The 22285-nt window shown below is 43.1% G+C and overlaps 1 protein-coding gene across 1 annotated transcript; it reads right to left on the bottom strand.

The window, feature by feature from the left end:
- Window positions 1-942: 942 nt before the first annotated feature.
- Window positions 943-20359, bottom strand: MFI2 (antigen p97 (melanoma associated) identified by monoclonal antibodies 133.2 and 96.5). Its single transcript, XM_009883381.1, is given in 16 exon segments — window positions 943-1010; window positions 1992-2193; window positions 3026-3213; window positions 3317-3384; window positions 5555-5711; window positions 7371-7565; window positions 8431-8527; window positions 8942-9093; window positions 10244-10424; window positions 10610-10797; window positions 11536-11603; window positions 12484-12640; window positions 12963-13145; window positions 14499-14598; window positions 18312-18466; window positions 20314-20359. Coding segments are annotated over 16 exon segments (2205 nt in total).
- Window positions 20360-22285: the final 1926 nt, after the last annotated feature.

Genomic DNA, 22285 nt, shown 5'->3' with positions numbered 1-22285 from the left:
CCCCCCACGGCAGGGACAGTGGCATTGGAGCCCCTTCGCTATTCTACCGAGCAAATTTGACAATTATTTATATTTTTTTTAAAGTGCTTTTCTGTAGTGTTGTATTCACCAAGATAATCCACGGCAGGAGGAAAATGGGAAGATGAAATCATTGTGCAATTCCTGCTTACAAACAAAATCATTCCCTGCAAGACGACAGGCAATGAATCCAAACATTCATACAAGCGGTGCAAGAAAACGAGGAGGTGGGCTACTTCAGCGGCCCTAAGGAATGGAGCAGTGCCTGATAACAGTGGGGTAATGATGACACTAACAGCCTCACGAAACCAAGAGATCTGCTATATATCCTATTTAAACAGCCACTCTGCAAGCTAGAAAGGATCCAAATGTGGCAGAAACGCACACACCAAACCCATGGAGTATCCATCTAATACATCAGCTATATATTTGACAGATAAAAACCTAACACAGCATATTTAAAGGTATACAGATAGAAAGCCATGGACAAAAGGTTTCAATGAAATGGCCAGAGGTGTCATGGATCCCTGGCTGACCGGAGCAGAGCTCAGACCAAGGACTTCAATCCTCTAAAAGCGTGGGTTTGGGTGCTTCTGCGTTGTGTCACTGTTTGTGAGTAGAGACACAGCTCTAAAATCTGAAATGAAATAGCCAGAGGCCGTATTTTGTCCCTTTTCCTCTTAAACCCAGGTAACCTTGGAGCAAATTAAAAAGGTGAGAAAAGCTGGGAAGTGGAATAAGAGAAGTGGGGAGCAAGTGTAGATTTCCCAGGGAAGTGAGAAACTATGTAGTTTAGCTATCAGGCCAAAGTCTGGATAAATCGTAATTACTTCTTATGTTTATTTGTTAGTTTTCATTTATTTACATTATTATCTAGTTTTACAAGTTTTTCTTTATTATGTTGAATGTCTTTTCATCCCAGGATCATGAGGTGGCAGCTGCAGTCAGGAGGACGCTGCCTGCCAGCAGCACAGCAACATTTGTTGTTTTGCAGCCACAGATAAAAATAAAAACCGAATGGTACAAGCCAGTAGATAGAGGAACAGTTAATCAGAAGTCTGCTACTTTGTTTCACTAACAGCCAACAGAAGTTTAATGCACAGGCACTCAGATAACCCCACGTAGAAGGAGGACAGCCACAAGTTTCTTGATGGAGATTGCATCAAATTAGAGATGACAGGGCAGATGACATCTCTCAAGCTGTGAGAACATTGGTTGTGGAAAGTCAAGAAGCTCAGTGGATGCACACATTTGGCTTTGTTCTTTCCTCTGCCAGCAATCTCTCTGGCCTCCTTTTTCATCCAGTGACTTTGGAGACTCCCCCTACTTTCTTCTGCTGGAAGGTGGAGGACGTTGCCCATGGCAGCAGCTGTATTCTGGACTGCATGTCATCTCTCTGTCCACAGCCTGTCTGTCCTCTGTGCACTTACCTCTTCTGGCAGCAGAGCTCTGGAGAAACTGTTGCCCACCGCAAGGGTAGGATGGGATAAGCAGGGATGTAGGAGTCTGAAGGTAACCAGCCAGGAGGCCAGAGCAGATTCACTGGACAAGATTTCTGATACTGCCTTCCAAGATGCAGAAACCCAGTATCCATCTAACAGCACCTGGGAATCCTCCAGTCCAGGGAGGTTCAACATCAGCAACGATGGCAAAGATGCTCCATTTGTGGACTGATCTTGTAAACCATGCTGACACTATTGCTGGCTTCTGCCCCAAATTCCACCCCATCTACACGGACAGGGGCAGCTTCCAGCCCCACCCCACGCCCCTGACGAGCAGGTGCTGTTAGCAGGAAGAGGCATTCAAACATTAGCACAACATTTTGTCCAAACAGCAGCTTATCTGAAGAAAAGGTGGTAGGGCAGAGGTGGCCGGGAAGTTGCCATCTGGACCATGCTAGTCCAAGCCTTGTATCTGACATAGAATAAGAAGGGGAATGACAGCAGTCGTGAGGAGGTATTGTCTTATCTTATTACCTGCCCCAGAGCACTGTGGCGTTTGCAGCCCTTCAAGGGACTCAATGTATTCGCTCCCCAGCCATTCTGCATATGTCCTCCTCTCTTCTACTGGCACAATCTCAACAGCAGAATCCTTAAAGATCAAGTTTTTTCCTTGAAAAGTTGAAGAATCAAACATTTTGAATCCATTTTCGTTGCTGTTATTTCCAAAGTAGACCTGAAAACAATGTAAATTTTTCAGTATTTTGCAAGATTAAGTGCCACATTCCTCTCGTACTACATAAAAGACAATAGAAACTGTGTTGTAGATGCAAAGTTCATACACAATTGTAGAATCTCTATTATCCGTTTGCTTTTAGATGTTTCAGTAAATTAGATACAGAATTCCGCCACTGGAAATTACAAGAACACCATTTGCGATTTTGGTGGGTTTTTTTTTTAGTTACTATCTGGAGAGAGCTGTACTTTTAAAAAATTCATCTGTCTAAATACTGTTGTGTAATATAAGGTTTGGTTGCACAGGAGTTAGAAATGACTGCAGCATAGCATGGAGATACCCAGTACTGCTGTAAAAAAAAAGCAGTACTGCTTTTAAATGAGTTAACTTCAGTGTTAACAGGAACCCAGCTGTGCCAGCCACACATGGTCTGCCTAGATGGTTTACCATGCACGTGGCTGCAGCATAAATATACCCTGCAACGTTCTGTTGCATTCCTAGGAAAATTCCAGGGTGGAAAACTATTAGCATGTACTCTATTTCTTGCAGACTTCAAAGTCATGCAGTTTGGGAAAACACCTTAAGCTCCAGGAAAATTCCTACTGAAACCAGTGGCCGGGCAAAAAGTTGAAATCCCCCATGCACCAGGGTGGTTTTACCAGGAGAATTACAGGGGTTGTATTTCACCATCTCCATCCCACCCCAACAACAGGGCTCTGCACAGTGCACGTGCTGTAGGGAACGCAGTAGGGCAGTATGGTCCTGTTGTCTTTATCCTTGGTCTGTATTAAACCTATGTAACTCCCCCATAGCATAAGTGGATTATTAATACCTGAGCTTTGTCCAGTAGTCCATATAGAGCAAAAACGTTGGTATCTGGGTGAACCATAATGGCCTGAGCTGGCACCCGCGCCAGGTGACACTCAGCAAATTGGTTGACTTCAGCACGGGCACCATTTGGACACAGTAACTGGAAATCACTGGACTTCAAGTTTTTGGCCCAACTATCAGTATTCTTACCTGAAAAAAGAAACTGGTCTTTGTAACTCATTGAATGCTTTAGAGAAAAATGGTTCAAGAAAAATAACTGAATTATAATAAAGAGGGAGGTAAAACTAAGTACCATCTGTGTTCTCAAACACTGTCGAGTGCTTCACAAAGGCCACATCCCCAGAGTCCTGTGCCAGACACCTTTAGGAAATGAGAGATAAAGATTCAGTTCAAAGCATCTTTACACGAACCACATTTTTTTCTAACAACCGATAGGTTTAGAATTCAATTTTACTTACGTACATTCCTGCAAACAAATACTGGACCTTAAAGTAATATGCAAAAACAGAGAAATGAAGCATCTTGAAAGGAAAGAAAACTAACATCTTTGCAAAGTATTAAAAAAAAATATTCTACATTAAGAATTTTTAAGAGAGGAATACAGGAGAACATTTTGATTAAAAACAGTGTGAGAAACAACAGAAAAGGCCAATACTAGAGGAGCAAAGAAACAGATGATGTATTATGTGATACTCAATGCAGTATTCCCCATCTGCTAACAGTCGCCTTCACTCATTTTTAAATAATATACAAAGTATATGTCATTAAGACTCCTTTGAATAAAATAATTTGAGTGCATAACCCAGGAGTTTATCAGATTCTTCATACGTACATGTGTGCACACTCACATGCATACTTTTTTTTCCCCTCTTTTCTTTCCGAGTCAGAGTGACCTTGGTGCTTGCACAGATGCTGCTTTTACAGCCCCATACACTGCAGATACCTGGTTAATCTAACTGCAGTTTCTAATGATAGTGTTCCAGAACTAAGTTCAGTTTCCTCTAATTTTCTGAAGCAGAAGCAGCCCAACATGCCAAGAGCACCCTAAAATCTCCTCCTCTCCTATGAGTGTGGCAACCCATTCCAGAGGGTTTCAGGGCAAAGGTGTAGAACAACACACCTTTACCAGCGTTTGCTGCTTCCCATGGCGTATTGCGGTGGTGTCTAGCGCACGATGCCACAGACACCACAGAGTGTTTGGAGATTTGTGCTAGGCCTGAATATGACTTCTGCAGATAGAAGAAATGCATGGCACTTGCTTCAGACAGCAAGTAATACTGAAAGAAAATCAACCTCAAATCAGTGAGCTGGCCAGACCCATCTCTACCTTGCAGAAAGTTTTGACCCTCCATTTTTCACCCAAGTCCTAACCTTTTAGATATCTAAAACCTTCCACATCGCTCAATGAATAAAACATCTTCTCTATTTAAAAAAAAAAAAAAAAGCTAGTGATCTCCATATGAAGCTTGGGCTCTATGGGCACTATTATCAAATGCACAGCATTAGAATATGAGGAAGGCTCATGCAGCTTGTAACAGCATTTGTTGCATATTCATTTGGTGACTGGTAGCTAGCTCTGTTCATCTGTGAAGTACAGCAGAGGATCCAGAGTTTGCCTGCAAGGCACGTGCCACAGCAAAGCAGCTGGACACAACTAAATAGGTTATTTAAGTCTAGAACTCAAATATTTACCAGGCAGCTGCTGTTGAAGTCTCCCCCCTCTTGAAGGAAAAAGACTGGTCCCTGCCAGCTGCTGCAGGCACCACTACCTTCAGAGGTGAAGGTCAGGAAAAGGAAACGCCACTTCCACATCTAGAGTTTCGCAGTCTTTGGGTATTGTCCCATATGTAGATGTCTGCTGCCACACAAAGTATTCCATTTTATGCTGTTTTCCCCCTGTACCTTTAACAAATCTTGTTTTGAAGAGGATTTAATATTTGAATATGGGCCACAGTAGTTTGTGCTGTTCAGAAACCTACCTTCACATACAGCCACCAATGAGTACGGACAGTGAAGACCCACTCCTGGCTTCCCCTCACCAGCCTGCCACTGTCACCGTGGACTTAGAGCAGCCAGATTCTGGCTACTATTTGCCTGCTTCCCTGCTAAAGATCTTTATGGATGACTCGACCATTCAGAGTGGCAGACTGTCCGTCACACCAGATTAAAGCAAGACCAGAGACCGAGGACAACCCGCTTGGTCCTCACTAGGTCAATACCTATTGCTTTGTAAACAGAGACGTGGATTTGGCTGTTGGTCATCTGGTTGGCTGCAGGCCAGGAAGCTGGCAAAAGGCTTTGACAGGACCTAAGGTAATGCCTCATGACATACCTGTATTGCCGAAGACACCTGGGGACACATGTCCCGCTTCATTGTCGTGTTTTGTCCTCAAACCAGGACATTCATTTATGGCACATGCCATCTGACTGTAGCAACAATAACCGCTTTTTGCTGGCTGGGGTGGAAAACAGTTCCTCCTTGCATTTTGACAGGCTGACAGACTAAATAACAGCCGTATGTATTAATTACCTGAAGGCTCCACTGTAGCTGTAATAACGTTCTTGGCTACTCGCACTGCATTTATTGTTTCCACTATCATCTCCAATACACAGTTGACACAGTTTGGATGGGTAATTGTCCTGCTGAGCTGAAGGCACGCAGCTGGCAGAGAAAAACTCACTCACAGCTGGCAAAAGAAAGACAAACCAGTATAATGAGTGAAAAGCACGAGCTCTTCACAAGAAAGGCAGTTGCACTCATGAAGTTAGAACCAATGCAGGTTTCAGTAGAACGCTACAAATATGACTTACAGCTTCCTTACTGGCAATCACAAACTACAACTTTTAAAGCATTTTTCAAAGCACCATTCAGCTGATTATGTAATGAAACCAAAGAGCTCCCTGGGAGATAGGAAACAGGTAAACAAAATTCAAATCTGGAGTCCTACGGTCATAGAGCCTTTGCTTGTTGTGCTACATTGCTCCACCACTAAATACGGTTTGAAAAAAAAATGCAATAAAGTTCAGGACAGGGATACATTTACTGCAATGACATCCCAGAGGAAGTATCACCTGAAGGGGATATGTCATTATAGATGGTGGATTTTCTGTGACTATCCTATTATTGGTATCTGACTTGGGTCAATATCCTCAAGAGCTGAGAGACAGGTGTGAAAGCAGGATTTTCAAGACCGTAAGATAAGCTTGAAGTTGATTAAATACAAGAAGCCATGGACTCTTCAAATGCATTTCTGAAAACTGAAAAAAAACTTTTGCAGTTTGATACACTGGAGCCAAGGCTGCCACTGAGGTGAATCTGGACAGGCTCGAGAAACTGGCTGACAGGAACCTCAGAGTTCAACAAAGATGAATGCAGGGTCCTGCTTTTAGGATGGAGAAAGACCATGGAAGCCTGGGGGCTGGCAGGCTGAAAACTCTAAAAAAGGGACTTGGGGATCCTGGTGGAAAACAAGTTGACCAAGAGTCAGAAGCGTGCTTTTGTGTCAACAAATGGCATACCAGCTCACATTACTGGAGTGGACAGGGGAAGCGATGAGTCAGAAGCGTGCTTTTGTGTCAACAAAGGCTAATGGCATACCAGCTCACGTTACTGGAGCAGACAGGAGAAGCGATGCTTCTCCTCTGACATCTGTGCCAAGTTTTGAGCTCCCAGTGCTAGAAAGACATTGATGTTCTAGAGCAAATACAGTGGAAGGAGAGCAGGATGCGCAGGGAGCTGGAGCAGATGACATACCAGGCTGACAGCTGGGTTTGGTCAGCCTGGAGATAAGACAACTAACAGTGTATTGCTGTCTTCATTTACATAGGGTTTTTTTTTCAAGAAGACACAGCCAGATCCTTCTCAGAGGTGCAGAGCAAAAGGATGAGAAGCAACAGACCAAAGTTATGAGAAGGAAAATTCTGATTAAATACAAGAAAAAAATTCTTTATGCCAAGAATGGTTGAACAGTGGGACCACAGAGGTTGTGTGTAATCTCCATTCTAGGAGTTCCTCAAAACCTGCCTGGACATGGCCCCAGACAATCGGATCTAACTGGACCTGCTTTGAGCAGCTGGTTGGATGAGATGACCTCCAAAGGTCCCTTCCAACCTAAATGAGCCAATGATTTTGTGATGAAGGAATGAAATACTTTTGTGTTAGATGTAATATCCTCAGTATTAGTCTGGTGGCAAACTCAAAATTTCAAATCATCACATTAAAAACTCAACACCCCTTCACAAACAGATAAGCTTAATACAGAGCTATGAAAAATCAAAATTACTTCCCTAATAAAAGTTTATAATTAGACTTACTGTATTTTTGATATGTAGTACTGTTGTCTTACCTTGAGGAATATTACAGTCTCTGGTCTTAATAACACCCCTCTTAATTAGTATGCCAATGGGGATATTCCATCCAGCGGTTCTCCCCAGTCCTGTGTGGCAGGACTTCTTCCCTTTCAGGTCACTGATGGTGAACGCATTGGACGGATTTCGTTTCACTAATGCCACAGCATAGTATGCATTGCTGTTGTCATCAGCTTGCAAAAAAACCCAAAAAAACAACAAAACCAAAACACATTACAGCTTCCCTTAAGCATTCCCACTGCTTAATGATCATCTACAGGTCCATTACACTTACATGGTGCCAACTTCAGTTGCACCAACAATCAGCTAGTCAGGAAATATGAATGTACATGTAATTATTCTTCATTTCTACTTCACAATGTTGCATTCACTTACAGCCCGTATACTGGCACTGCTATGCACCTGAACAGAACAATCTACAGATCAACATGAAAGTGTTCTCGTTAACATCAGCTCTTACAAATACATCCCTCTGAAAAACAACAGTCATTAATGACTCAGCAAAACTGCTTTAACAAGTTATTTTTATGTGAAAACTCAAACCTGTATTAAAATTTCCATGAGTTCTGTAGCATACTGAAATTCTGCCTTAGTGACACAATGTCCACAAGCCGTCTTTTCATCGCTGACTCTGGAGCAGCCACATTGACAGGAACAATTTGTTTCTAAATAGAATCTACTGTGCAACTTCTGTATTTTTGCTTACGTTAAAAATATCTTGATTTTGTAAACACTATTTTATTCCATTGTAAATATTTTTTGCGCAATTGAAAAGATAAATAAAGAGGCACAAGACTCAAAACTGCCAAAGACTTAACCTGGTCCTGCAGCAGGACCGATAGAAGTTGCCACAAACTCACTGTAGGAACCAATCCCACACTTATTTCCTCTTCTACCCATGACGTGAGGATAATAATTCTCATTTCCTTTGAAAACAGCTTTCCCAGCAGGGCTAGGGAACAGAGGCTGTGCTTTTAGAGCTGTTTTCAAACAACCTGGAAAAATAAGGTCTATATTTATGTTTCCTGAACTTCTTACCAGAGTAACTTTCTCCAGCAGCTGGTACAAGGCCATATGTCTTCCCCGCTGTGTAAATATCAGCTCCACCCAGAACTACAGCATCACTTTCCTTTCTCTGATAAATAAAATAAAATTCAGGATTTCTGTGAAAAAACAACAGATACCTTCCCTGCTACAATGATGACACCTCTAGCATCGTACCTGTTGCCATCTCAAAGGGCAAGTCTGACAATAAAAGAGCAATACGCTGCTAAAGAAAACACCCAAAACTTGCATAAAGCATCGCCAGTGAAATGTGGACAGGAGATTTCACACATACAGGCTTGAGCCAGATGAGCAACAGTGTCCTCGTCACAACTGAAGACCATCAGGGTTCAAGCCCATCCAAACCATGTGAGCTACAGATCACCTCCTTCAAATCCAGTATTCCTACTGGTCACCGAAGCACACACATCTCTGATGCTACCTACCCAAGCACAGAACAGCTTGTGTTAATTTGGTTTATTGCACAAAGATTGTAGCAGCCTACCTGGATCAGCTCCATGCACTGTTCCTTTGTCTTGGCTGAAATACACTGAATTGATGGTTTCAAATTTTTTTTCCTAAAGGCAAGGGCCATTTCACCACATTTCCAAATCTCCTCAGTGGATACAACACACTAGTTCAGGCTTTCTGGCAACGCTGCACAAAATTGGAAAGCAAATACTACAGTTGTCTTTCTTTGTAATAGACAAGGAGGGATACACACTGCCCACTGTCACATATGTACCATAAATGTTATTCAGAGAATCATAGAATGGTTTAGGTTGGAAAGGACCTTGAAGATCATTGAGTTCCAACCCCCCTGCCATGGGCAGGAACACCTCCCACTAGACCAGGTTGCCCAAGGCCACGTCCAGCCTGGCCTTGAACACCTCCAGGGATGGAGCCTCAACAGCCTCTCTGAGGAAAGGTTTTTATTTTATTTTATTAAATATATTTACATTTGTTTTATTTTATTAAAAGGTTTACTTCTGTGTTTCTCTGCAGCTCAGACTGGCACCTGATCAGGAACCACGGAACCCTCCGGATTTGTTGTATGCCCACACTGCAAACCTATCCAGGGTGAAGGAACAAGAACTCCTACAATTGCTGACCACTAAGTGCAGCCATAATGTCTTAGCTGAGTGCAGTGATAAACACCCTGAACACGGGTTTCTTCATACGTGGTAGTCACTGACCGACCCCCAGAAGAGTCAAGTCCTGGAGGTGAGTGGCTTTGCCACAGCACAGAGCACAGCCTGGAGGCTCAGCTGCCATGATTATTAAGCTGCTTAGGGCAGAGATTCTTAAAACCTGTGTTTCTGACTTTGCCATGCACATCAGTCATTTCTGCATTCTTCCAACAGTATAAAAGACAATAACATTTTGATAAAGAGCAACTGAGGGTTCCTTCAGTTTCTGGAGGAAATTCTCTGCTAGGAACCCATTCATCCATTCTTTATAGACTACCTGAGGATTTACACAGCGATGCATTGCCACCTCCCCTTGTTTGCAGGTAAGAAATGGAGCAGCAGGTAGCAGTAGCAGCTTACCAGATTGATGCCTCTCATACACCAGAAAGGGTAGAAAATGCCTGCTTCTTATAACACAGAGCGGGCCAATTTGCACAGGCAAGTATTCTGCAATGTAATACTCTTTATAGGTCAAAAAGTGACCTTTCTCCATACTCAAAGATTAGACTGGCACCTGGCCTTAACCCTCCAAGAGCCAGAAGAAAATAAAGCAGAATAAAGACGGTCTCTGTTATCAGCTATCTTTGTTCTTAGCTATGAATCTAAAGACAACTTACTGTTGGGGTTGCAGCTCAGAGCTTGCATGGCATGAAGATACTCATCACCCAGCCATGCCTGGTAATTCTGAGCTGTGATTGCAACGAGCTCTGTGGTGGAGTCTCTGAAGAGAAGATTCTGGGCACTGTAGGCTGAGGAGTCAAACATCTGAAACTTGGTGCCTACCCCATTAAATCTTTGCTGCAATGTTAAAGAAAAAAAAAACAAAAACTACCTTGTCACACATCTCAGGTCAAGGGATGTGTGACATCCCATACCCCTTCCAACCCCACAGAGCTGAAGGTGCCTGGATATCCTGTCTTCAGCCAGGCGGATGGGAGAACACCTCTAAAATGCCACACACTGATGAAAAAATGATGTCCTACTTGTCCCTGGTTCAGGAGCTGGAAGAGAACTGTCCCATCTGTGTCAGGCCGCACAACCACGGCACGAGCTGGTATTTGGGCCAGGTGGCAGGTTCTCCATTCTGTCACATCAGCTGTGTTGCCGTTACGGCACAGAAGCTGGAAATCCTGGGAGCGAAGCCGCTGGGCCCACGAAGAAAGACTTCTTCCTGACATCAGACAGAACATGCTTATGAAACAGATACCAGGTGGGGCTGATGCCTCTGGCTCCACATCTGCTCTAATCATCCCAAGCAGAGCAGAAAACATCTCCTGAGCACCTTAAAACTATTCCTGACTGCACAATGTATCCCATGCATCTACGTGGTCCTTTAGTCTCGTGTCTCCGATAAGCAATGAACAGCTTAACACTTGTGAGGCTGCACTGAGCTGTACGAGGGTGTGCAGCAGTATCAAAAGCACCCCTAAGTCTAGAATCACATGCAACAATTTTTATTTTTTTTCCTTGTAAATGATGGTCAGACAGGCCCATGATATTAAACTAATGTTATGCTCAAGGTGGTTTTCACGAAGTGCCAGATAGGGCAGGCCACATCTCATTAACTTTCTGCTAGCCTCTGCTGAAGTCCTTGGGTAGACATGAGCAATGTAACAGCCCAGGTCTGCATAAAACTAAGAGTTTTGTGCTGTTTAAGCTCTCTTCCCAGAAGCAGCTTGAGATTCCACCTCTGATTTTTAGTGAAACTATCAAGCATACAAAAAAAAAAAAAAAAAATAGGATCATATGGTGCATAATCTGTGGGTACATCTATTTGCAGTATTAGAGCTTTTTTTTTCCCCGATTCCTCAATTCAAAAACAAATCAAGCATTTGACATTATACTGCCGTTACAGACGCTGTACTTCAGACCTTGCAGACACTATTCAACAAGCTTCCGAATTACTCACCATCAGTATTTTCAGGCACTGTGCTGTGCTTCACAAAAGCGACTTCTCCAGCACCTTCAGCCAGACACCTAATAAACGCAATCACAAAGGTGCATTACAAAGCACAGCTCCCACACACCGGACACCGCCGGCGGACAGCCAGAGGGCCGTATGCGATGCTCCATCAGCCACAGACACTGACCTATTTCCTTGTGCTGAGAGTTTTGCTCAAGGCAGAGCCTAGCGGCTTTAGAGCATGAAGTTAACTATCACTGTCATCTGGTGAACATGGACAACATGTTCAGTGCTGCCTGGCACAAACACCATGACCTCCTTTGTCCAGGAGAGTTCTCTGTCTAAGGCAGTTGCACAATCCTTTGGGGAATATGCAGAGAGGAACAAGTGCTTCACACGAGCAAATTCTGCCCTTGCGAGGTCAATGCTGTCACTGAGGAGCTGCAACACAGCACACAGACGGGAAGGAGGAAAATAAGTGAAAGATTGGTGTGCAGAAATGGAGGGCAGAGCAACTCATTAGTTCAGTGCAGCGGAGGTGGGATGACTGAAACAGCGGAGTAGGGCGGCAGTTCAGCCCTCAGACCCCAGGGACGTCACGGTTTACTGGGGAAGATACAGTCTGCTGAAACAAACACTCAGACTTGTGTCAACAGCTGCTGGACAAAGCACACAAGCAACGGGATTTCCCTGCACCATATAAGTGCTAAATATCCATTTGGTTTTAACACTCGGGTATTAATACCTGGAATAGTGGGTTTAGAATTACTATTGTTCAGTCTCTAGGTTTACAGCACGGTTGTCCTAACACAACAGTATGTTTTCTAACAAGATCAACTGGAAGTTCTCTGGCTTCACTTTCCTGTCGGTGATGCTTGGGCGCAATGGCTATGGATAGCAATTAAAAAAAAAAAAAGACAAAAAAAAAAAAAAAGATGGAGCCCTGATTTTTACCTGAAAGCACCACTGTAGTCATAGTATCGCTCTTGGGAATTTCGTTCACATTTGTTCTTCCCAGCTGAATTCCCTTTGCAGAGCTGGCAGAGGGATTTGGGGTAGTTTATGCCATTTGCTCCAGGAACACAGCTTGCATTGAAATAGTCGCTTACAGCTAAACGTGAAATTAGAATGAGAAATTTTTAGCAATAAAACAAACAAGATCCTACAATGTCATTTTAACACATCTACACAGTGCATCTCTAAAAACATTTAGAAGGGATCAGTCACTTTGTTCTTAAAAGATGGTTTCCAAGTTTAAAAAAAAAGCCCTGCAGTCTTCATCAGACCTGTGTTAGGTTTGTTCCACCCTATGAGGAGCATCAAAGCAAAGGAACAAACCAGCTGCCAGAACCACACATTTCTGTCCACACACAGGGTGTGGAGACCACAAGGAAGAACTGCCATAGAACAGATCTTTGCCCGGCGACTCTTACCTTTCGGAAGGTCACATCCCATTGCTGCCAGGCGCCCGCTGTCAACCAGATAACCCACTGGCACATCCCAGCCTGCTGTTCTGTTGATGCCTGTGTGACACGAGCTGACACCCTTCAAGCTGTTGATGGTGATGTTGGAGTTCTTCCTTACCACAGCCACAGCATAATAGGCAGTTCCAATCTCTGAAGCGTAGGAAGAAAGAGAAGCAAAGTAGCCTCGCAGCAGCATTATGGTGAAACACACTGATCTGTGGTCTCTTCTGGCTCCCCTACCCACAGGCACGTCACATTGTTCATATCCTTGGTGAGAACCTGCTGACTGGGAGTGAATGTCCTCTGTTATTTTTTCAGTGTGAAATGTCTCAGTGAAAGGCCACAGGCAACCTGCTCCAACTTTGAAGGTCACCCGGCTTTGAAAGGAAGGTGGGATGAAAGACATCCAGAGGCTCCTTCCAAGAATAAATTTTTTATGATTCTAAATATATTTGGATTTAATTGAAATGAATGTAATTGACAGTAAAAAAAATATTCCTCAGTTGTCTACTAAATTGATCTTAATTTTGACATGGCATAGCAAGTTGATGTGACTGGAGCATCACAGCTGATTTCATTCTCTTTGTTTAAAGTTTGATATAACGTTCAGAATCAAGAGTTTAGAGTCTGAAGTAACCACAAGTTCATTCAATCTGACTTTATTTAGATCAGAAATCATTAAGTTTCATTCACTTTTCTTTGATTTGAGCTCGTAACCTGACTAATGGAGATGGCCAGCCTCTGGATCATGAGGCCCATTTGGTTTTGAGAAACCGAATTACCATTCCCTCACCAGGGTCACGATGTGGTTAACCAAATCCATCTCCATCTCGCAACAGAGCAGTGGGACACCACTGCCTGCAGACTGCTTCCAGAGCTGTTCCGTGCCTTGGATCCCAAAGTTATGGGGGACATCTTCCAGCTCCGAACTACACAAACATGTTGATACTAAGCCCTCAGTCAGGATGACAAGTCACCACTGAATTATTCTCTGTCTTGAAAGGGACTCAAAGTTTAAGGAAACCCAGATAAGGAGCAGAATGTATCAGTTCCTTTCTTCCAGCAGGTAATCACATACACTATTAAAAATAAAATCTAATTATTCTAATTTATGGGATTGAGAGATAAACCTAACAACAATTTATGCTTTGCAATTCATTAATTTATCTGCAAAGTATGGAATAGAGAAGACAGCAGCAGTGACATAGTTTAAAAAAAAAAAAAAAGGAAAACAAAACCCAACCAACAACCCCTCCAAAAAAACCACAACCCAACAAACCTGTTAGAGGAACAGCTACTTTGACTGAACTGTTTCAGGACAGACTCTGCCACAGCCCCGTCTCTCCTGTTCTCCCCACACATTCTGTTACAGGCAGGAACCTGACCATTACCTACTATTTAAAAGTCTTCAACAGGTAGACCCCAAAATAAAACGGAAACAGTAAAAACGCGTAAGAAAAAGCTTGCATTAAGTAATCTAAAGGTTATTTAGTCAGAATATACCTTGATCATATACTTCTCCAACCACAGGTTTCAGACCGTGCTCCTTTCCAGCCTGGTAAATCAAACGGCCATCCAATGTCACTGCATCTGCCAAATCATCCTGTGCAGACACAAGGGCAGAACACACGCTGAAGCTTAATTATTAGTATTTCCCAACAGCCAGAGTACCCATGAATTTAAGAGAAGAGGTCCCTTAATCTGCATTTTTGAGTTTTCTTATCTACAGAAAGGTCTTTTAAGGACTCTCAAATTTCTGAAGAACAATTACCAAGAGGGATTTTAGAACTTCAAAACCGCTCTCCTTCAGAAATGATGCAGAAACCAGTCCTGGACTGTGATGGCCTCACTAGTCTTCACAGTCCAAAGGAATCATAGAAATGAATCCTGCAGCTCTGTAACGCATCTTAAGGCCCATCAATTTGGAGTTTCATTCATCTCTATAGCTAGTGCTCCAAAGCCTGAAGATTTAAATAAAGTAATTATATTTTTGAGGTCAAGCACAGATAGTTTGAAGATACACAGATAGTCTTCTGGGGCTGCAAAACCTGAACGCCAAAGTGTACTCAAAAGCAAGCTTAAAGCATGCCGGCTTGTACCTCAGCAGACAAACAGCCACACGTTTTGGGAGAGGGGGAGCAGATTACAGGGCATTTCAGAGGAGGAGGAAAGCATTTAAAAAGACTGTCCAAAGAAGGGGAATACAAATCTTGGGGATATATATACACACACTGCTGGGAAGGCGCCCAACAATACTGTATCTTTCAGCGGACTGTAACACCCAGCTGGCTGGAATCCCGCTACAGAGGCAGGACTGCTCTGGATAGCACAGGGCAGGGCTTGCCACGGCAGCAAGGACCACAGGACTGCTGCACACCCCTCCGATCAGCTGAACCTGCCGCTCACCCTGTACTCAACCCAGTGGGAACCAGGGGAGGGCATCTCACACAGAGACAAGATACTGCTGAGAAAAGAATCAACAGCTCGACATTTTGCATTTCTAAGCTGATTCCAAGTTTCTTATCAGTTTGCTTAACCTCTGGTTCGGCACTGGAGGGGGTAATTTAGTTTACTCATTCCGTGGCAGTTCGGGTACGGCTAGGACTATGCTGCCTACTATACCACAGCAATTTCCCACAGGCTGAGCCATATAAAAAGCTTGAAAATTTTTAAGGGATCATGTAAGAGCATAGGTAGTATACTGATGTTGATACCTAAATCAGATTTGGAGTCGCCATGTAATTTGAAATATTTCACTTATTTGGCTCAAGGGAGAAAAAAGATAATATTCGTTAATTAGCTGAAACAACAGATGTCCTGAGAGTTGCTTCACATGAATGAGAGCTGAACAAAGCTCCAAGGGAACCTGGAGAAGAGTTGGAAGATATTTCCATCTTAAAGAATCTTTCTGGAATCACCAAATCTGGTATTCCATTGGTGAGAGTCAGAGCACAGGACAGTTTCGGAATCAAATACGGCCTCTTGTTTAGAAGGGACACCTGACAGTGAGGGGGAAGAGAAAGTGGGAGTTAGAAGGACCTCACCCTCAGGGAGAACAAAAGGAGCCTCTAGAATTGATGGTGGGCAGGAAACAGAGCAGATAAAATGGGAAGGGCTGGCCACAGAAGACAAGGACTGTATTATGTGGACAAATTTCCATGCGAGATAGCACTTTTCTGATTGGAAAGCTGAGCCTTTGCGCTCGGTTTAGCAGAAGAGCCTCCCATCAATACCTTGTGTATAAATAACAGAACAAGACAGAAAAAACGCCTATTGTTCTATTTATCGTGAAGTAGTTTACAGGCTACAGACCTCTCCTTTAAATGCATACGATCACTGCTGAGGTGGCACATCAGCAACACGGGGGGTATTTTATTTTTTTTGTAGCAACCATTTGCCAATACATTTAGCAAAAGCACGGGATTTTTTGGTAAGTATACGTGTGATTGGTAATACCCTGTTAAAATATTTTCAGAGGACCTTCATTTCTGTGTGTCGCGACGTTTGAGAGTTAACTACAGCAGTGTTTAAAGGCCGGCTGAAGAACAACTCTGGTCATATTAAATATTGTCACGTTCCCTAGTTTAATATTTAGGCATCTCTGAATTTTTAAACACCTTCAAAGAAAAAGCTGTTTTACTTTATCCATGTGCTAACACATTCACAGGACAAAGTCCAAGTTATGTGGTGTCATAAAACAGCATATCTCTGCCTCTTCAGCCATTGCGTCCCACTCCCTTTTTGGCCTCAAAGAGCAGAGTTCAGTGCGCATATGGACTCAGGGGTTCCACACAGTCCTACATAGAGTAGGCAAGCTTAAACATTTAGTAGATTATTAGCACAAGAAAAAAAAAGAGGCCTCAAGGACAAAGTCTCATCTGAAGCTTTACAGCGAAGATTCATTTTATCAGAACGCTCTTACTCAGGCCATCCGCCAGCAGGTTTCTGAGTTCAGCTAATCAAGTTCCATAGGAAGCAAGGTTTTAGATAGGTGCCTGTTGCTTACAAATGCAATTCTGTGCGCACTGTATTTCAGCGGCAGACACTCATCAGCCCTTTTAATAACCTGCTTTGCAGAGTCTAACAGGTCCCTCTGTGGAACGCAGCAATCAGCTGAGCGGTTTTAGGAAGATCCGACATTAGGAAGTATTTCCTGCCTAATCCCGAGGTAAGATCCACGTACGCATCGCTATCTGCTCCTCACATTCTTCAATACAGTCTTGATCCCCTCACTTAAGAACAGTATTTGTCAAGAGGCAATGAGGCAGTGTTAGTAGTCAGACAACCCTTCTGCTTCTGTTGATAAAAAAATTACGAAGTACCACTTTCTGAAATTTGTTCCTTTTTTTTTGGCCACACAACCACCTGCCTCATCTCCCTTTGAACTACTCTGTCGGGCCTCATTTCCTGGCTCTCAATCTCTTTGTCCTTGACAGGCTCCATCTCCTCCACAAAACCCCAATTTCTGGGCATGTCTACACAGGATACAGAAAGAATATTATTTATTAACACGACCAGCCACGCTCCCCTTCCCCCATGCTCTGCCAGTGAAGATGACCATGACTAATGCCTCCGCATTTCCTCCAATATCCACTTGCTGCCTCCCACCCCATCCTAAGGAAGGAATTATTTTCCATACATCATTTTGCAAAGCCACTTGTTTACAGTCTTTAAAACACTCCCCAGAGCCACACTCCTTTTGGAGACCGAGCATGCTCTAGGCAGCTGCATTAATACAGCTGGGTTTGCGTGCCCTTTGCTCACCCCACTTGCTGCTTTGTCTCTTTCTTGTACTCCGGTATCGGGAGATTTGATTTGGCTTTACACTCAGCTCATCTGTATATACAGCAATTTCCACAATGGGACCCTGAAATGGGAGTTTGATCCAGAGTTTATCGAAATACAATCTACTTATAGGCTCAGCAGCCCAGCTTTAACTACTGTCCGCATCTTATAGCTCCATCCCTTCTTAAATATCTGCTAAATAAATCTGACTCAATTCCCAAATCAAAGATTAGCATTTGGGAGGAAATATTTTAAGACCTTTGCTGCATTCCTAACGACTGGCCATCTGTGATTAGTGAAACAGATGATGCAGAGCCATTCCGACATTCAGGTTCATATGCATACCTTTATGTCTTTTTAAAAAAAAATAAATACATGCTTTGATTTTTCAGAGACATGAATGCCAGGAAGCACATGGTCAGCTGTCTGGATCATCAGACACTCACCGCAGAGCTGTGTACATCACCACTGAATTATTATTAGGCACATGGGGAAATTAAATCAATGACGCTGCTGTCATTCACAACTCACCTTGATCATCTGGGTACAGTTAGCAGCTGACCCCCCCTCTGTGCACTCCAGAGGGGGAAGGATGCCGGCCCCGCCAAAGGCCTTACTCATGTCATTGCACTTGGAAAGTTCCTGCTCAGAGACAGTGCACCACCGGACACGTTCCAGGCCGAGAGCTGCAAACACACCAAGAGAATATATCATAAAACACATCAGTGCCTTTGTAGCAGAGCTTACCATTTAGAGGTTCCCAAAGAGCCAACCTTTCATTCCATTCCTCCTCCCAAACCAGAAACAAAACAGGGCCCTTTCAACAGTGAGTCTTTGGAGATGGTTCCCACTGTCATTCATATTAACATGAATACTGAAGGTTTTTGGACTGGAAACAGGACAGGCTCAGCCTCCGAAAACCAATGGTATTTGCTTCTGACACAAGAAATATGGGTACCATGGAATAGGTCAGGACATCCAGGCTATTCTTAAAACTTTGCAGAATGCATCACCTTTTCTCAAGTCAAAAATGTTTAAAATGATTCTTTAAAATGATAGTCTGCAAAACCAAAGAGACTGTCCCAAGACAACTCTGCCTCAAGCATTGCTACTTACTACTTGGAGTCCTGCCCCACCTTTTTTGGTCTGAATAAAAAAAAAAAAAAAAAGCAGCTATCTTAGGTGCTCAAGAGCCTTGCCACTAGGCTTATTATGAAAACTAGAAAAGTAAATTTGTCCCTTCAAATCACTCTTTCATAAGAGGCGGTTTCCACGGTCAGGAAAAGGGGAGGGCAGTTCCATGAATGAAAAGACTCAAGCTTAGTAGTGGAGATTCCATTAATCAGTGCAGAAGAACATCTTTCAGCAGGCCCTAACACCACCATTCTGAGCGCCAAAGCTCCACACACTTTGTTGCTTTTGTAAGGATATATCATCATCTGCAAACGGTGCAACTGCACTTAAGACACATATGCAAGTACGGTTTAGGCTGACAAACAGCCACAGATCATTTTTGTAAGCGGGGGGACCACACTCCGTTGCTTTTCTACAATTTTGATTTTTTAATTTGAAGTCTGCTCTAAGTTATTTGTCACATGGTTTTCTGAAAACTCTAACTGGCCCTCTGCTTCCCCACCACTGTCATGCAGTTGAGATACCACACCTAACTGCAAGGCAAAATTACTCCACGAGTGCTCAATAGCAGCCACGCACATTTTCTGACTTAGTGGCTGCAGACTAAACAAAATTGTTGATGTCCTAAAGCTTGTTTTGCACCAAGTACTGAAACAGAGGGTTTGGCTTGCTGTTCCACTGCAACTCAGAGCCAACTCTACCGCTGCCAACAAACATTAAGTCAGACCTGGAAAGCCTACAGGAAGTTTTCATGGCAGCATGTGCTGGTAGAGGGAGAAACAACTGCCCACCTCGGAGCTGCAGGAACTCGGAGAACTAAGATGGTTAGAAGAAAGGCACAGCAGGGTCATGGTAAAAAGGCACCTCACCTCACGGAAACAATGTCTATCTCATCTACCTGGGTGAAGTTTTCACCGTTAATTTCTTGGGACAGGAGGAAGAACCTAGATTTTCATTGATAAAGGGGTTTGTTTTTTGCTTCTCCTAAACCCAAGCGCATGGAAATTAAATCACCATTCGAATTTGGGAGTGACAGGAGAAAGCCAACATGTCACACAGAGCCTGATAAGTGGAATAAGGCAATTATTTCTATTTTTACAAAATAAGTGTCACAGAACTGTTCACATCTGTGAGAAACAGACACCACTGAACCAGGAGAAATAGATTCAGTGCTGAGGAAATAGAACATTTGACACCAATGAGTCAAGACCCATACACGGCAATCAATACAGCTTTTTTTACTCCTTTTCTATTTTGTCCATTCTTTCTTTCTATTCTTTTTCCTGGCTATATGAGATTGGTTCTGAAATGGTTCTAGTTTCTGTCTGCTCTCTCACATCTCATAGCAGTCAACCCCTAAGACACCATACCACAGCAAAATTTTTTGGAGGGCACTTACCAGCATGAAAGAAAAGAAGATAGAAGACGCTTCTGGAGCTCTTCATGGTGAAAATTTTGCTATTTGTGCTTTTTCCAGCCTTCAGAACCCCCAGGGATCAAGGCTTCTGTACATGTGCTCCCCAGCCTGCTCCGTGGTGAAAATGAGCAGCATTCAATTGCAGATGCACTTTGTTCAACAACTTATCTTGCTTACCTCGGCACACGTCACCTAATAATGACTACCTCTCTTCACACTGCCTCTACACTTGGAAAAAAATTCAGACCAGGAAATTGCAAAACATCTGAGGCACCAATGAGGTTGTCACTGCTTTAGCACCACCTATAGACTTAGATACACGGCTGCACACCTACTCATAGGGGTAAGGCAGGGCTGCATAAGGAAATCCTCATTTTAAGGATCAATTCTGTGTATTCCTTACGTGTTGGGGCTCAGAAAGCAAAAGCAGATTCAAGCTCAACAATGTATTTGACAGAGCTGATGGTCACTCTTTTTGCCACACTCTTGGCATTGTTGTGAATTTCATAAAGCTGTAACAAGAAACCCAGACTTTTACAAGAGTGAAGCCGGTACGCTCTACAGGTGGAACACTGCGTGCTAAGTGCACATCTTCTCAAATTTATAGCAAGTGCTGCAAAATAACTGAAGCAGTTCCATTTTCTCAAGGTTTTAAAGAAGGCCCAGGAAGGCTTCTCTCTCCCGGAAAGAGTAAAACCTCTGCTGACAATAGCTCAGTTAAAAGCTGCTGTGACTTTTAGAGTAGCTTTCACAGAGCAACTTATTTGTGGTGCCCTTTTCTTCATTTTTCATTAGTCAATGAACTGCAGCTGCCTGTAATGCTTTCTTTTGATAAAAGCCATTTAATGCTGATTTGCTCTGCTGACTGCCGTTTCTCAGCTCAGCGCCCAGCTACCAGAAAAAGAACAGCTGTATACTACCATGAATACCCACACACGTGTCTTTACCATCTTCTACCGAGAGCATGCACAAACACATGTGTGTATCCTTCAGACAGTCCATACATCCAGTAATGCTTTCAGGAGCTAGTTACTTAGTTACCTGACTGCAACTGGGCCAGGCTGCTAGCTTTAACACCTACACCCACCAGCACCTGTAAGACAACACTTGAGTTTGAGTCAATTAAATGCCTTTTGAAGATTAGAATTAAAAAAAAAAAAAAACAAACAAAACACCAATAGATAATGACCCCTCCAGGCCACCTTCTTGAATAAAACCTTGTGGCTCAACTCTGATCCGTGGCTGCCTAGACCATCTGGAATTAAGTCATCCCTTTGTTGTCTAAAGTGCTGAAGAATAACCTGGTACCACTGGAGTCTTTCCAAGTTTCTGGAAGGATCCATTACTTGGATTCCTCCTGTGCCCTTCCCACTGGCCAGATTAACCTCTCAATCCCTCTGATGCTTGCAGCGAGGCTTACATACATATATAGATGACAAGACTGATGCACAGTCCTAGCATCAGTTGCTTCAGACTGAAGGGCAAGATTAATAAGAAATGAATTTGGTACCAGGCTTCTCCTGTGGTTCTTCTGATTCGCTACAGGAAAGGTTCAGAAGGAAGAGGAGAAGCCTTTTTGTACAGGAGGGCCTATTCTGAATGCAACCCCCTCTAAACCATCACACAAGCACAGTTCATGATTTAGCTCATTTGCCTATTTTATTCATAACCCCATGAATACCCATGCTTTAAGGAGATATTAAGTTTCTTAACCTAATTTTCAGCACAATTTAGCAAAAATGCCCACAAAGAAAATGATTAATATAACTTAAAATAATAATAGAGAGCAGCAAAGACTTCATTAAGCATGCTTCTGTATAGCAATTGCAAATAGTTGGGTTATCAGGCAGGGAAGAAAACCCATGGTGCCTTCACTGGGCCAGCAAAAATAGGGTGGTAATCAGCATGATACCATTTGGATTTCCTAATTACTCTAGTTGTTAAACTGGAAGCC

This window comes from Charadrius vociferus, unplaced genomic scaffold (assembly GCF_000708025.1).
Source record: "Charadrius vociferus isolate BGI_N301 unplaced genomic scaffold, ASM70802v2 scaffold214, whole genome shotgun sequence".
Taxonomy (NCBI): domain Eukaryota; kingdom Metazoa; phylum Chordata; class Aves; order Charadriiformes; family Charadriidae; genus Charadrius; species Charadrius vociferus.
This window is presented reverse-complemented; position numbering and strand designations above follow the sequence as displayed.